The sequence below is a fragment of the Egretta garzetta genome, unplaced genomic scaffold (assembly GCF_000687185.1).
Source record: "Egretta garzetta isolate BGI_Z169 unplaced genomic scaffold, ASM68718v1 scaffold163, whole genome shotgun sequence".
Taxonomy (NCBI): Eukaryota; Metazoa; Chordata; class Aves; order Pelecaniformes; family Ardeidae; genus Egretta; species Egretta garzetta.
This window is the reverse complement of record NW_009259308.1, coordinates 2,043,142-2,055,617: the sequence shown is the minus strand read 5'-3', so window position 1 is coordinate 2,055,617 and position 12,476 is coordinate 2,043,142. Positions and strand designations below refer to the sequence as shown.

At 44.6% G+C, this 12,476-nt stretch overlaps 1 protein-coding gene across 1 annotated transcript in view; it reads left to right on the top strand.

Moving 5' to 3' along the window:
- The first annotated feature begins 1,381 nt into the window (after window positions 1-1,381).
- FPGT (fucose-1-phosphate guanylyltransferase) overlaps window positions 1,382-12,476 on the top strand; it is a 39,800-nt gene continuing 28,705 nt past the window's right edge. The window contains exon 1 of the mRNA XM_035891744.1: window positions 1,382-1,480. Within this exon, the coding sequence (XP_035747637.1) occupies window positions 1,382-1,480 (99 nt within the window). The remainder of the gene's footprint in view (window positions 1,481-12,476) is intronic.

The window sequence follows — 12,476 nt, the reverse complement described above, 5'->3', positions numbered from 1 at the left end:
TATTTTATTTTATTTCAATTATTAAACTCTTCTTATCTCAACCCACGAGTTTTCTTACTTTTGCCCTTCTGCTTCTCTCCCCCATCCCACCAGGGGAGAGAGTGAGTGAGCGGCTGGGTGTTGCTTAGTTGCCAGCTGGGGTTAAACCACAACAGGGACTCTGAAGGGAGAAAAATGGATTTTCAAGGTCCTAGCAAGAATCCCAGAATAAAAGAATGCCATCAAATGACAGTTTGGCCCATGGCTTTTGTGCCTCTCTCTGCTCAAGTTTTGCTTCTGCAGCCTCATCAAGGCAGCAGTTTGACTGACTTACCAGCACCCGCTGCTGCTCTCCGCTGCTGCCACCCACTTTCAGCTGTCTTCCCCTCTCCATACCCGTAGCTGCTTATGGCATTACAAGCTGGCGCAGAAGCTGACATAAGCCCCATCCAGGCTGGCAGAAAGCTAACCCAGCTTTAAGGACAGTTGTATTTGAGATCGGCAATACTAAACCACATCTGAAAGCTGATAGCGCTCCCAATAGCATGATGTCAGGCTGGGTCTGACATGAACACACCTCACATAGATGAGGCTGTGTTTACAGGGCTCACCTGTAGCTCTGTAAAGTGTTGCAACACGACTTGTCCAGTGGCGCAGTCTGACTGTAAGCAACCAGCACAGTTTTAAATCCCATTACGCTAAGTAGCCCAAACACCGGGACAGATTTATCCAGGCGATGGCTCAACCACCAAGCAGGCAGCGCTGTGGGAGCAGTGTTTTCTAAGATATTTTTTGGCAGTGTAAATGCAGTGCTTCTGGAAAGGCATGGAAGAAGAGGTAAGCTACCTGTTGCTGCCTAATGACAATGCCTGAGAAATCAGACTGTCTCTCAGAAGGACAATGAGCTCTGCAGCTCTTTGTGTGTGCAGGGAGGATGCAGTGCTTCCCATGCTGCTGTGGCTGGTGCCTGTGCTGTGTCTCACACCTTCTCTCCTGCCTGTGTCCCCAGCATGGCCAGACCATGTCCCGCACACCCACAACAGCAGGTTGACCGAGAGACAGAAAGAGCATCTCTGCCTGGCCTGAAAATGGCATATTTGGTAAATGTATGAATCCATTATCATGCACACACAGATATTTTAACATTTTCAATGAAGAAAAACTCAATTTAAGCAATAATTATAGCAGATCCCCTCTCTATAGTAACAATGGAAAGAGAACATTACCACCACTGCTTGTGGCAACAACTTGAACAAAAACAGGTTAGAGGGGAAAAAAATAATTAGAATGAGACATGCATGCCTGACTCTGAAAGAAAGATTGTTTATGCCTAATACATTAGAGAAATTGCTCAGGAAGAGTTCAGCGAGAACCTGCTTATCTGTCACGTACAGTACGCTGCATGCTGGCTCCATGGGCTGAAGAAGCCCAATGGGTCCGAACCGACTCCGGCAGCCAGCGGGAGTCCAGACAGCGTGAGGGCAACATCCCCTACGGACACGTATGTAAAATACACCTCACAGCTTTATCTTTAAGAGACTCTTGGGGAAAAATAGAGATGGAGAGGAGCAAGAGCATTATCCAGCAATCCACCTGCCTCAGGAGGATTGCTCCATGCTGCGCCCTATTGTAAACAGTAATGAAAGGCGGTGGTGGCTTTACTGAGGAGCCAGACCACGTGTCCAGCACATTTGCACTGCCTGTAGGCACACCAAATCACTCAACACAGACTTTTCAGCACCGTAATGGACAACAACTCATTTCATTCTGTTCATACAGAGGTCAGTGTGCAGGACATGCCATAATGCTTGGGGCTCCTTCCAAGTACAGAGATCTGCACCCCATCAGGAGGGCCTCAAACAAAGTGGGAAGGCAGCTGGTGTGTGTGTGTGTGCGCTTACCTATATACATGTATATATATATATAATATATTACCATAGAATCATAGAATGGTTTGGGTTGGAAGAGACTTTGAAGACCGCCTGGTTCCAACCCCGCTGCCATGGGCAGGGACAGGTTCCACTAGACCAGGTTGCTCAACGCCTCATCCAACACAGCCTTGAACACTTCCAGGGATGGGGCAGCCACAACTTCTCTGGGCAACCTGTTCCAGTGCCTCCCCACCCTCAGCAAGGTATTTGTTTAGGCATGCATTCATATGTTTCATGTACACATGAGATTTCTCAAAGCACCTCCAGTCAGCAGGGAACCCTCCTGCCCCAAGCCATACCTGAGGGTAGATGAAGATGAAAAAGACTTAACTGGGTTGGACGGTCTTTGGCAGCATCTGTGGTACCCACACTCCACCTGGAAACCAGCATGGAAGGAACAGGCAACTCAGTGGCACAGTTCACTGCCACCTCCCCTTCAAGTCTCTTGGTCTGAAGGTCTGATGGTCCTGCTTTAGTAGTCTTGAATTCAATCACTGGATTTAAAAAAAAAAAAAAGAAAAGAAAACCAGAATTCCCTGCTTAATATACAAAAGAGTCAAGAGCCTCTAGAACCACAGATGAGGTGAACACCTTGACTCTTTTTATAAAAAAAGCCAAAGATGTACTGGTCTAAGCACTAGTGAAAATTTGTAACTCTTTGAGAAATGTCATGAAAATGTTAAGATTCATCTGGGCTGTGCTGCTCACCAAATTCCAATATTTTAGGGAGGAATGTGAGTTCGTGGAAACTGAATACAGAAATGCCAGTTATATCGCCTAAAACCACTCACCCCTGTGCAGAGTTCATCATTTGCATCTGCCAGGTGTTTGTCAATTCAATAACAAATACACAGAGGAAATGGCTGTGGATAATAAACCAGACTCAGATGCGGGATGTCGACCCCCTAGTTCTGCTGGAGACTTGGGAAGTTACTCCCACTCCCGTGCCTGGTCAGCTCTAAGGGGAAACCATTTATTGCTTGCAGAAGAGCCAGGATGCCCTGGGGTTTTGCTGCCCGCTCGTCAGCAGGGGCTGACAATACTTCCCTGGTTCACGCGAGAAGTATACAGCACTCCTGCAGAAACAGAGCACTGCTTTGTGTCAGAGGCTATTTTTTATGTTTATATACTCAGTGGTGCATAGCATAGGGTTGTTGGAGGTTTTTTTTGTAACAGGAGAAAACAAAAAAAGGGACTCATCTAGTTCTCTGGGTATCTGCCAAAAGCTATAAAATAAAAACAAACAATAAAGACACAAGCTGCTTCTAACTCCCCAGGCCAGGTATTAACCAGCCACAGTATATCAACCCTAACCATTGCATCCTGCCAACACAAACATTTGTCCCTGCCTTGTTTCTCCATCCTCTCAAAACCTGAGCAATCTCGTATGTCCTGCAAGCATGTCTCCAGGGCCAAGGAAGGCAAAGTATTTTGGAGCAATGGGTGCAGGCAGGCCTCCTGAGCGCAGAACAAGGTAGTTTCTCCAGTGAACAGATCACATATGACTTTATGTAAAAGCACTGCTTGAGAAGAGGGGTGATGCACCCAGTTGGCTTCCATTGTCCTGGCAAGACAAACTCAGGCTGGACTTGTGTGGGGACAGCTGGGAAGGACAGGGCTGAACTTACACGCAGGGGGATTTGACAGATGAAGCTCTAAGAGCCGTGCCATCATCTCTAAGTGCCGCGGCGGCTTCCCATCAGCAACGTGCCAGACAACCAGTGGGTACAGCATCAGCTTGGACACCTACACCCCATGCAGTGCAAGTGACCTCCGCTATCAGCATGGATTTATATAAAATCAAGTGTGCACCTTGTTATCTAGGTAGCCTTTCTGTAGCCTCAAAAGCCAGAGTCACTGACAGGGAGCAGTATGAAGAGTGGTTTTTTGAAGGGGTGTCTCATAAAAGAAGCTGTCAATCTGCCCATTCTGTGGGCAGCACTGACCATCCCCCAAAACAGAAGAAGAACTCTTTTGTTGCCCTCTTTCCTTCCCTATCATTGAAGGAAAAAGTCCCCAAAAGACATTAGTGCAAGCAGTAGCAGAATAATGTATTTAAAATAAATAAGTGTAACAGAAACAAAAGCCATGTATTAAAGAAAAAAGTGCAGCGCTGAAAAGTGAAAAGCAAAATGCTGGCAATAAACAGAAAATAAGAATATTGAAACTACTGCCAGGAGCAGTACAAAATAATCATTCATGTCTTCCTGCATTAGCATCACTTTTCAGGGAGTATATCTAGAGAATGCAAAGCACTCAAGATTTTGTTACAAAACCCCTCATTTCCATACAAGTGCAAAGCTAGAAGGCTAAGACCTCTGTGGGTAAGAGTCCCCCAGCAATGCTCAGGGTCCCTCCAGGTCAGGGCTGAGGTGAGCCCCTTGGCTGAGCCGCAGCCTGCCATGGCATCTCCCCACAGCAGGCGATCCACGGCGCTCGGTACAACAACTCACAAGGTGGGATCCTTAGGTGTTTTTAAACAGCACTGCAACACGAGCTACATAAAAAAAAAAAAAGAAAGAAAAGAAAAAAAAAAACAAAAAACCCCCAAACAAACCATATTTCTCAAGGTGCTTTTGATCTTAAGAAAAAAAAAAACCAAAAAAACCCCAAACAAACCATATATTTCTCAAGGTGCTTCTGATCTTAGGGAACTTGAATCAAACCCTTACTGTAGTATTACTTTTAAATTAAAGCATGGGTCATAGGCCTTCATTTTCCTGGGGGAAAAAATATCCCCACACCTCTGCCTTTCTCATTTGTGTTTCAGGCCCAAAAAACACCCTACAGTCAGGAATACAGACTTTCTTCCGCTTACTGCACACTTCACTGAATTTTCTCTATTGAGCTCCTACAGTGTGCTTCTCAACAGCAATTTCTAAAAAGATTTATTAACATCAAGACCAACAGTTATCAAATATTCGGTGATTATATAAAAAATAGATACTTGTGAACAACATTGTAAAGATTATATTTTGGACTTCTGCAAGCATTTCCTTCATACTTTCTAATGATTTTACTTTTTTTTTTTTTTTTTTTTAAATAAAGACTGAATATATGCTGCCATCTACTGGAAAGTCTAGCTTAATCAAGCAAAATTTAAATGTTTTTTCCCCCAAAACCTTGAGCAGATCAACTTCACTTACTTAGAGTTGCTCTGCGTAATTCAAAAGGACTAACGCTTTGCTTAACATTAAGGATATGAAAAGGCTAGATTTAAAACAGGGAAAAATAAGCCAAAACAGTAAAAAAAAATTACCTAATAGGCCTCAGTGTTTTGTTTGCCCTGCCCACAGAAGCTCTTTCTTACTCACTGCACCTTCTGCAAGTTTTCACTTATTGCTATTGAGGTGTATTGGGTCAAGCTGCAGAGGGATGTGCTTTCTATTGGTATGTAGAAAGGGGTTGATAACACACCAATGTTTGGCTACTGCTAAGCAGTGCTCGAACAGCATCAAGGCTGTCTCTCCAATATTTCACCCCCACCAGTGGGCTGGAAGGGGGCAAGATCTTGGCAGGGGACGTAGCCAAGACACCTGACCCAAACCAACCAAAGGGATATTCTGTACCATATGACGTCAGCTAAGATATAAAAACTAAAGGAAAAGGAAGAGGAGGGGGGACATTCGTCTTTTATGACATTTTGTCTTCCGGAGGAACAACTATATATACTGAAGCCCTACTTCCCGGGAAGTGGCTGGACATTGCCCTCTAATGGGAAGTAGAGAATAAAATCTTGATTTTCCTTTTGCTTCTGTGCGCAGCCTTTGCTTTTGCTTTTTCTTTATTAAACTGCCTTTATCTTGACCCATGAGTTTTGGGGGGTTTTTTTCCATCCCATTCTCTCCCCGCCTGTCCTGGTGAAGAGGGGAGCGATAGAGCGGCTTGGTGGCACCTGGCATCCAGCCAAGGTCAAACCACCACATGAGGGCAAATAGGCAAATTATATTGTTTCCCTGAGGTTTTATTAACTGAGGAATTAGGTGGGATTCATGCGCTGCAGTCTGAGCACGCTCCTTACAGCCGGCTAATTCTGAGAAAGAAAATGGAGACCAGCTTCGACGCACTGCTAGATGCCGAGTATTCATGTTAACTGAATCTCTTCCTCACTCTGGCTGATGCCTCTCGCCCTGCTCTTCCATCCAGCAGAGGCTTAGTCCTTGCCCTTCAGCATCCAACTCATCTTCCTCCGTGGTCGGGGCTGGTGTGCTCGGCCATGCTCCCCACCAGGCACGGGGAGGCCTGCGGCAAAAACCCAGTGGCCCAGGGAGCAGGCAGCGAGCCCGCAGGGAGGGGAGAGAGCCCCACTGCTCCCCGGGGAGCTGGGGCAAGCCCGGGGGGTCAGAGCGCTCCTCGGGCACAGCTCCGTACCCAGCTGGGCACGTACCCTTCGCAACACGGCAGCCCGGCTGCAGAAAGCACACCGTGCTCTGGCAGTGCTTGTCAGGGCTTTGCTTACAGTACAGGGCAAAATAAACAAGGGCTATTTCTGCAGGTTTTGGTAGGGATTATCCCAAACATCCTTTGTCCTTTTAAAGTGAAATCTCCAACACTCTTAACTTGCACTCATAAATTACAGTCTCTAAAGCCCTTACCGGTGCCTCAGGAGACTCGCACTATTCTTACTATTCTTACTGTGGTAGTGAACTACTGAAAAACATTTGTTTCTTCATTTTTTGTTTCATTTTGGGTTTTTTTTCCAGGTTAGAAGAGGCTGTAGCTGCCAATACACAGCAAAAGCGGTGACAAGGAGAAGAGCTGATACACAGGAGACCCCTCACTCAGATGCAATTGCATTTGCCTGGTAACTCCCATCCCTTTTGAGGCAATTGGTGCAATATCTCCGGTGTACCTGAGGGAGAGCCTGCCTCACCTCAGCTACCCGACGGTGCTAGGAGGATGCCCAGACCTGAAGCACCCACCTGGCCTTTCCTATGAAGACGATGCGGCTCTTCTGGCACTGGATAAAGGACAGGAAAAATATTTAACTAGACCTAGAGAACAAACAGAGGACAGGAAAGACAGGGCAATAAGGTCTAGAAGTAAACATTAAAAAAAGCACAAGGTATTATGCTAGTAAAAGGTGCTTACAGAAATAAGAGCTGTCTACAGATTCACCTGCAAATGCAATATATCTGTTAAAGGACAGAACTGGGGAAGAAATAGAATAATCTCTGTCAAGTGAATTTGGGAAGGAACCAGTAGTGGATGAGGTACAGAGATGGAAAAGTACAAAGGGAAGTAGAAGAAGTCCGTCACTTAAATATTCATTACTGAGTAACCACAGCTGGATGATTGCAGAGGTTATTCAGACAAAAGTAGCGGTGAAAAATCTGTTTTGAAGGACTCTGGGAATGCTAAGTATACAGCCCAATATGAAGGGGCACCAAGAGATGAGTAAATAGTAAAGTAACCACGACGCCCAACAGGAGAAATGCCAACAGGGTCTCAGCTGTGGGGTGCGCAGTGGGAGAGCACTGATCAGTTTAACCCAACACACAGAGAGATTAGGACCAGTAGCAAGGGAATTTCAAAGCAAGCATTTAGGAACAAATCCTCTTATGCTGAAGAAGAGCAACAGGCAGAGAAATAACATGGACTAATGAAAGCAGGGTCTCAGCAAATGCTTGGCCTAATGCTCTTTAAAAAGGGAGTTGTCTTTGCAGCATTGGACAACTCGAACAAATTGGGCATGATTTAGCTTTAAAATACCGTTACCAAGTAACTTGATTTACCAAGAAGATGAAAACAAACTGTTGTCTGAACAATTCAAGGAAAAATATGACCAAGAAAACTGCCACAAACAAATAGTTATTAACTAGCAAAGTACAGTGATTAACTTTCTCCAAAAAGGGAGGGTTCTGTACAGCTCAGTCCTTAGCAAGCTGTACTTTGCAGCCCCTTCATTAGTAACATGAAAGACAATGAAAATCTCACATAAATCCCATATGAAAGTGCTGTACTGGGGGAGACAGCGGGTCCGACCCAGAGGAAAAGGCAGCCCCCCGGCCTCCTCCTCAGCTGCACCGACCCAACCGGGTCCTCCCCTCCCCACCAGACCACAGCGCTCAGTGCCCTTTTCCTCTTAAAAACCGCAGACAGCACTGGTGTCACCAAACAGTGCTTCTCAGCCAAACAAACTGAAATAATGTCCTGCCCTTCCTTCAGGGGAGCACCTCAGTGCCAGCTGAAAAGCAGCAAACCCAACCTGGTGTCCTGCGGATGTGTCCATGGGCACTCACGTCGCTGCCCAAACCTCCTGTCCCCAAGGGAACAAACTCTCCCACGCCGCAGGCGGCAGCTCATGAGCTGCTCCCAGCCTGGCCGCCAGCAGGAACCACTGCAACCACCACCTCTTGCCCGCTGAGGCGTCAGCACCGGAGAGTTTGTCACCACCAGGAGATCAGAGCTAGCGACAAGACCTGAAGTGCCAAGGTGGCCAGAGGCAGGATGCATGGGGGAAAGTTTTTAGTGGCTTACACTATCAAACTGTAGGATTAAAAAACTGACTTAAGGCCACAACTATCTATTTTTCACTGAAAATTAACTTTGCCCATCCTTCATGAAGTTTTAAGCAACTTCCTATTCCCAGATAAAGCTACTCATTGGGACTTCATTTCATTTCCAAGTTCACATGGGTAGCAGGTCAGCCTGAGGAGTTAGAAATAAGGAGGTAACAGAGATGCTCATCCAGCAGCATCCCTGCCCCGCCAAAAGCCACAAAGTCTCCTGAGAGCTAGGTGCATCTGCTGCAGCTACCATCACTGTTTCAGAGGCAGCTGAGACCTTGGTGAGACCTCCTGGCCCTCCCACAGCGCAAGGTGGGTGAGATTAGGTAAAACAGCCCATTTCAGGTGAATCCACCTGATTCCTTTCTGTTGACAAGCTGCAACAGCAGCATCCGCATCAGCACCACATGAGCAGCATGGCCGGGGAAGCAATCACTGCAGAAGACAAGAGGCAGCACTGGACCCTTAATTTCCAGAAAACACATTATGGAAAGTCCTTGTATAAACCTGCACTGCTCTCACCAGCTGACTGACCTGTGCTGCTCCAAGGGTCCCATTGGCTGAGCTGTGGCTTGGGCAGAGAAGTCTCATGGGCTAAAATTTCTCCCATGGCCAGCCGGTGAAGGATGCTGCTGTCTGAAGAGGAGGTGTGCGTGCTGACGGGCACCCATGCCAGCACACCCTGGTGCCAGCCCACCACCGAGGCGGAGGGCTCGCAGGGTGAAAACAGCACATCCAGAGCAAAACAACGCTTCTGGTCGGACACGTGGGGACACAGGCACTCATGGCATCTTCACAGGTCTCCCTCTCAGGGAAGGCAGGAGCTCCCAGCAGAGCCATGCCAGGGCTGGGCAGGGGACCGTGCCACTTTGGGGAGCCAGCCCTGCTGCCAGCTTGCAGCTGGACGTGACTTCGCAGCGCTGGCGCGCAAAACCTCCCTGTGAGCACCCAAAGCCACGGGACCTGCACATCCCCTGGCCCAAGCTCGACTCCCAGAACCCCACCAGACCAACCCACCTGGCCTCCCGGCCAGCTCATCTATGCCAAAGAAACAGGGAAGGCAGCCCTACTCCTAATCTGTTATTTAATGGTATAGCGGTATAGCTTAGCTTTATATTTATTTAGAGAGAGAGAGAGAGACTTTTTTTGTGGGTTGTGGTTTTTTTTAATATATAACAGTTATTAATGTATGTTTAATTTAAACATATTGTCCTGTGGGACTCATTAGCAGTTTAAGAAAATGCCTGGGTAAAAATATTCAGCAGATAAAAAGAGAGAATTTTAAAACATTGTATGCCTACAAAAATAATCTAGATGAATGATGAAGGGTGTCAGAGAACTGCTCGACCACATCAAACAATGGAAACACTCCTGGAGATGGGCTATTTAAATATTAAATAAATACCCAGAATCTCTGTAAATGTTGAACAGGAGATATGATGGAATGTTATTTTTCCTAATCTGTTCATACTGTAATTATGGACTCTATACTCCCGCTAAAAAGATCCTTTATCTTATGCTGAGTATTTCAATTGCTTTTTTTCCAATAAATTTCAGATATTACCTTCAGCTGGTAACTAAACACAGCAAAGAAGTTTCAGGCACAGTTGATCTGCTTGTAAAATATTTAACATTTGCCTAACCTATGACTTTTATAAAATATTTTATCTCTATTTTGTGAAAGCTTTTTCTAACCAAATTGCGTATTGCTAAAAAATTAATTGATTTTACCCAGAAAGACTAATTTTAGGAGGGAAAAGGCTATTGACAGGCAAGTATTCTGAACTGTATTTGGTTTTTCTATAATACCACCAGTGGTGTTAATACTCATAACAATACATATAAGTTAATTTTCTGTGATTGGATCTAGGGCCGAGAAGAGGATTTCTGTAGCGTGGCCACCAACCCACATCAGGTGTATTTCCACAGTGACACAGGTACACAAATAATTTATGCAAAATAAACCCAAAGCGTAAGTAACTGTTCATATGAAAACAGGGAAACTAATCAAAGTAGAAAATACATTAATGACAGTTAGCAGCTTAGAAAAAATTACCGTGTCAGAAGTGGGCAGAGGGAAGGTGAAAATGCATCCCTGGGGAAGGAGCGGTGCCGGGCACTGCACATCCCCAGGCACGGGGGGCAGAGCCTCGGCACAGCACCCACAAGCAGATCTAGTCACAGGTTTGATTTATGTTTTGCCACTACAACAATGTAGGCATTTCCTCCCATTATTATGCAGTATTAAAGACCTAGCTCTAAGAAAAAGGACAGGTAACTGCACAGATTTGCCATACTTATTTTATCAACATAAATATTTAATGCCACACCATTCAATCTGCAATACCAGATATTTACTGTTCTGGGTGGGATTACAGAAAATCTGCTGTGTGGTAGTTAATTTTTTTATTTGTTTTAGCCGGGCAAATATGAACAGTGGGTCTAGTATTACAGTTCTATAATTTTAAGAACGAGCGCTTTTTCATTGTGTCTATATGAGAGCTCAGTTCAAATTACAAAAGTGACATGAAATCTCAGCATTTCCATAAATATTCAGAGTTTGAACATGTTCCATCTGAGGCATCAGAGTGACTATGTGTCTTCCACTGGAAGCACAGGTTACTTACTGCTTCTTATACTGCAAGCGTAGGAAAGCTATCCCTGGTAGAGAAACACAGTTCGGTAGGATTTGGGTTTAGCCTGATTCTGTGGAGTAATCATGCTCAGAAATAAATGCTTGTGCTTGTTTTAATTATTATATTACACTCTAGTACAACAGGTAGTGAAATAATAGATCTGTTTAGGGATAAATCTAGCAGTGGGAGAAGCCTGACTAAAGGGGTTCCTCCTCAGAGCTGCAACCTCTATTCAGAATCATACCCACCGACACTGGTGACAAAAATAAGCCTTTACCGATGTGCTGATGTTACAGCCAGAAAGAGACTGTTACAATTATCTAGTCTGACCTTCTAGATAACATAACCAATTTTCATTCTGTGATTCCCACATGCAGCCTATAATTTCTGGCTGACTAATGCAGAGACATCATCCAATTTGATTCAGTGACTTCAAGAGATCGACCACATCTCTAAGTGAGCTGTTCCTATGGCGAATTGCACTGGCTGTTAAATAACTGCAACTTACTTATTCTATCAATTTGCCTGTAGCACCAAGCTTCCAGTCACAGAAGAAATTCTCCACAAAGGTTCTCACAGACCAGGATCTCTTCACCTCTTCGCCATCTCCCAGACGAACAAGACAAACCCAGCTTCTCCCAACAATCCACGTGTCTCTCTGTAATTCATTTATCTTTTGCAACACCATTATTATTTGTTAGTCCACTTAGCCTGAAGAATAAACAGGTTAAGGGGCGTGAGCAGCACTCAGTTACATTTTGTACATCATTTATTAATTTACTATTCATCACAAGTATAAATCAAAAGCACATAGTTGATGGGCTTTAGTGACATGGATGTTAAACTGAGGAGTCAGTGGTACAGCTGTAACTTACTTCATCCTACAGAACTTTTACAACCAGTGAAACAGAGAATGGAAATGGATTATCTCATCTCTCAGATCTAACAAACACGGAACTTCACATTTATTTTTAAGTCAGTTTTCAGAGCAAATGGCAACTCCTAAAGTGCCTTTGAAAAGCATACTTAAAATTATAAAAGAGCAATTTCTGTGTTTAGAGAAAAACTGTATTAGGCAGCTTACTTTTACCATTCCTGTTAAAAAATTAACCTTTCTGGTTCAAGATCTTATCCTAACAGAATCACAGTATATTCCAAAATACACAGTGACATCCTTGATTAATTTTTTTTTTTTGCACCCAAAATGGCTTAAGTTAGGAAACACTTAACGTTTTGCGTCACTAATTTCAATTCAGCATTCAATTTAACAACGCACTGTGCAACACATAAATAGATTAAAGTGCTCGTGTCTAACCTAAGCGAGATATCACTAAGCAAATATTTTCAGCAGCAGCATGGCAGTGTATAAATACGCATTATTATTTCCTGCTAAGGAAAGCGTGAGCCACCTGCTTTATTTT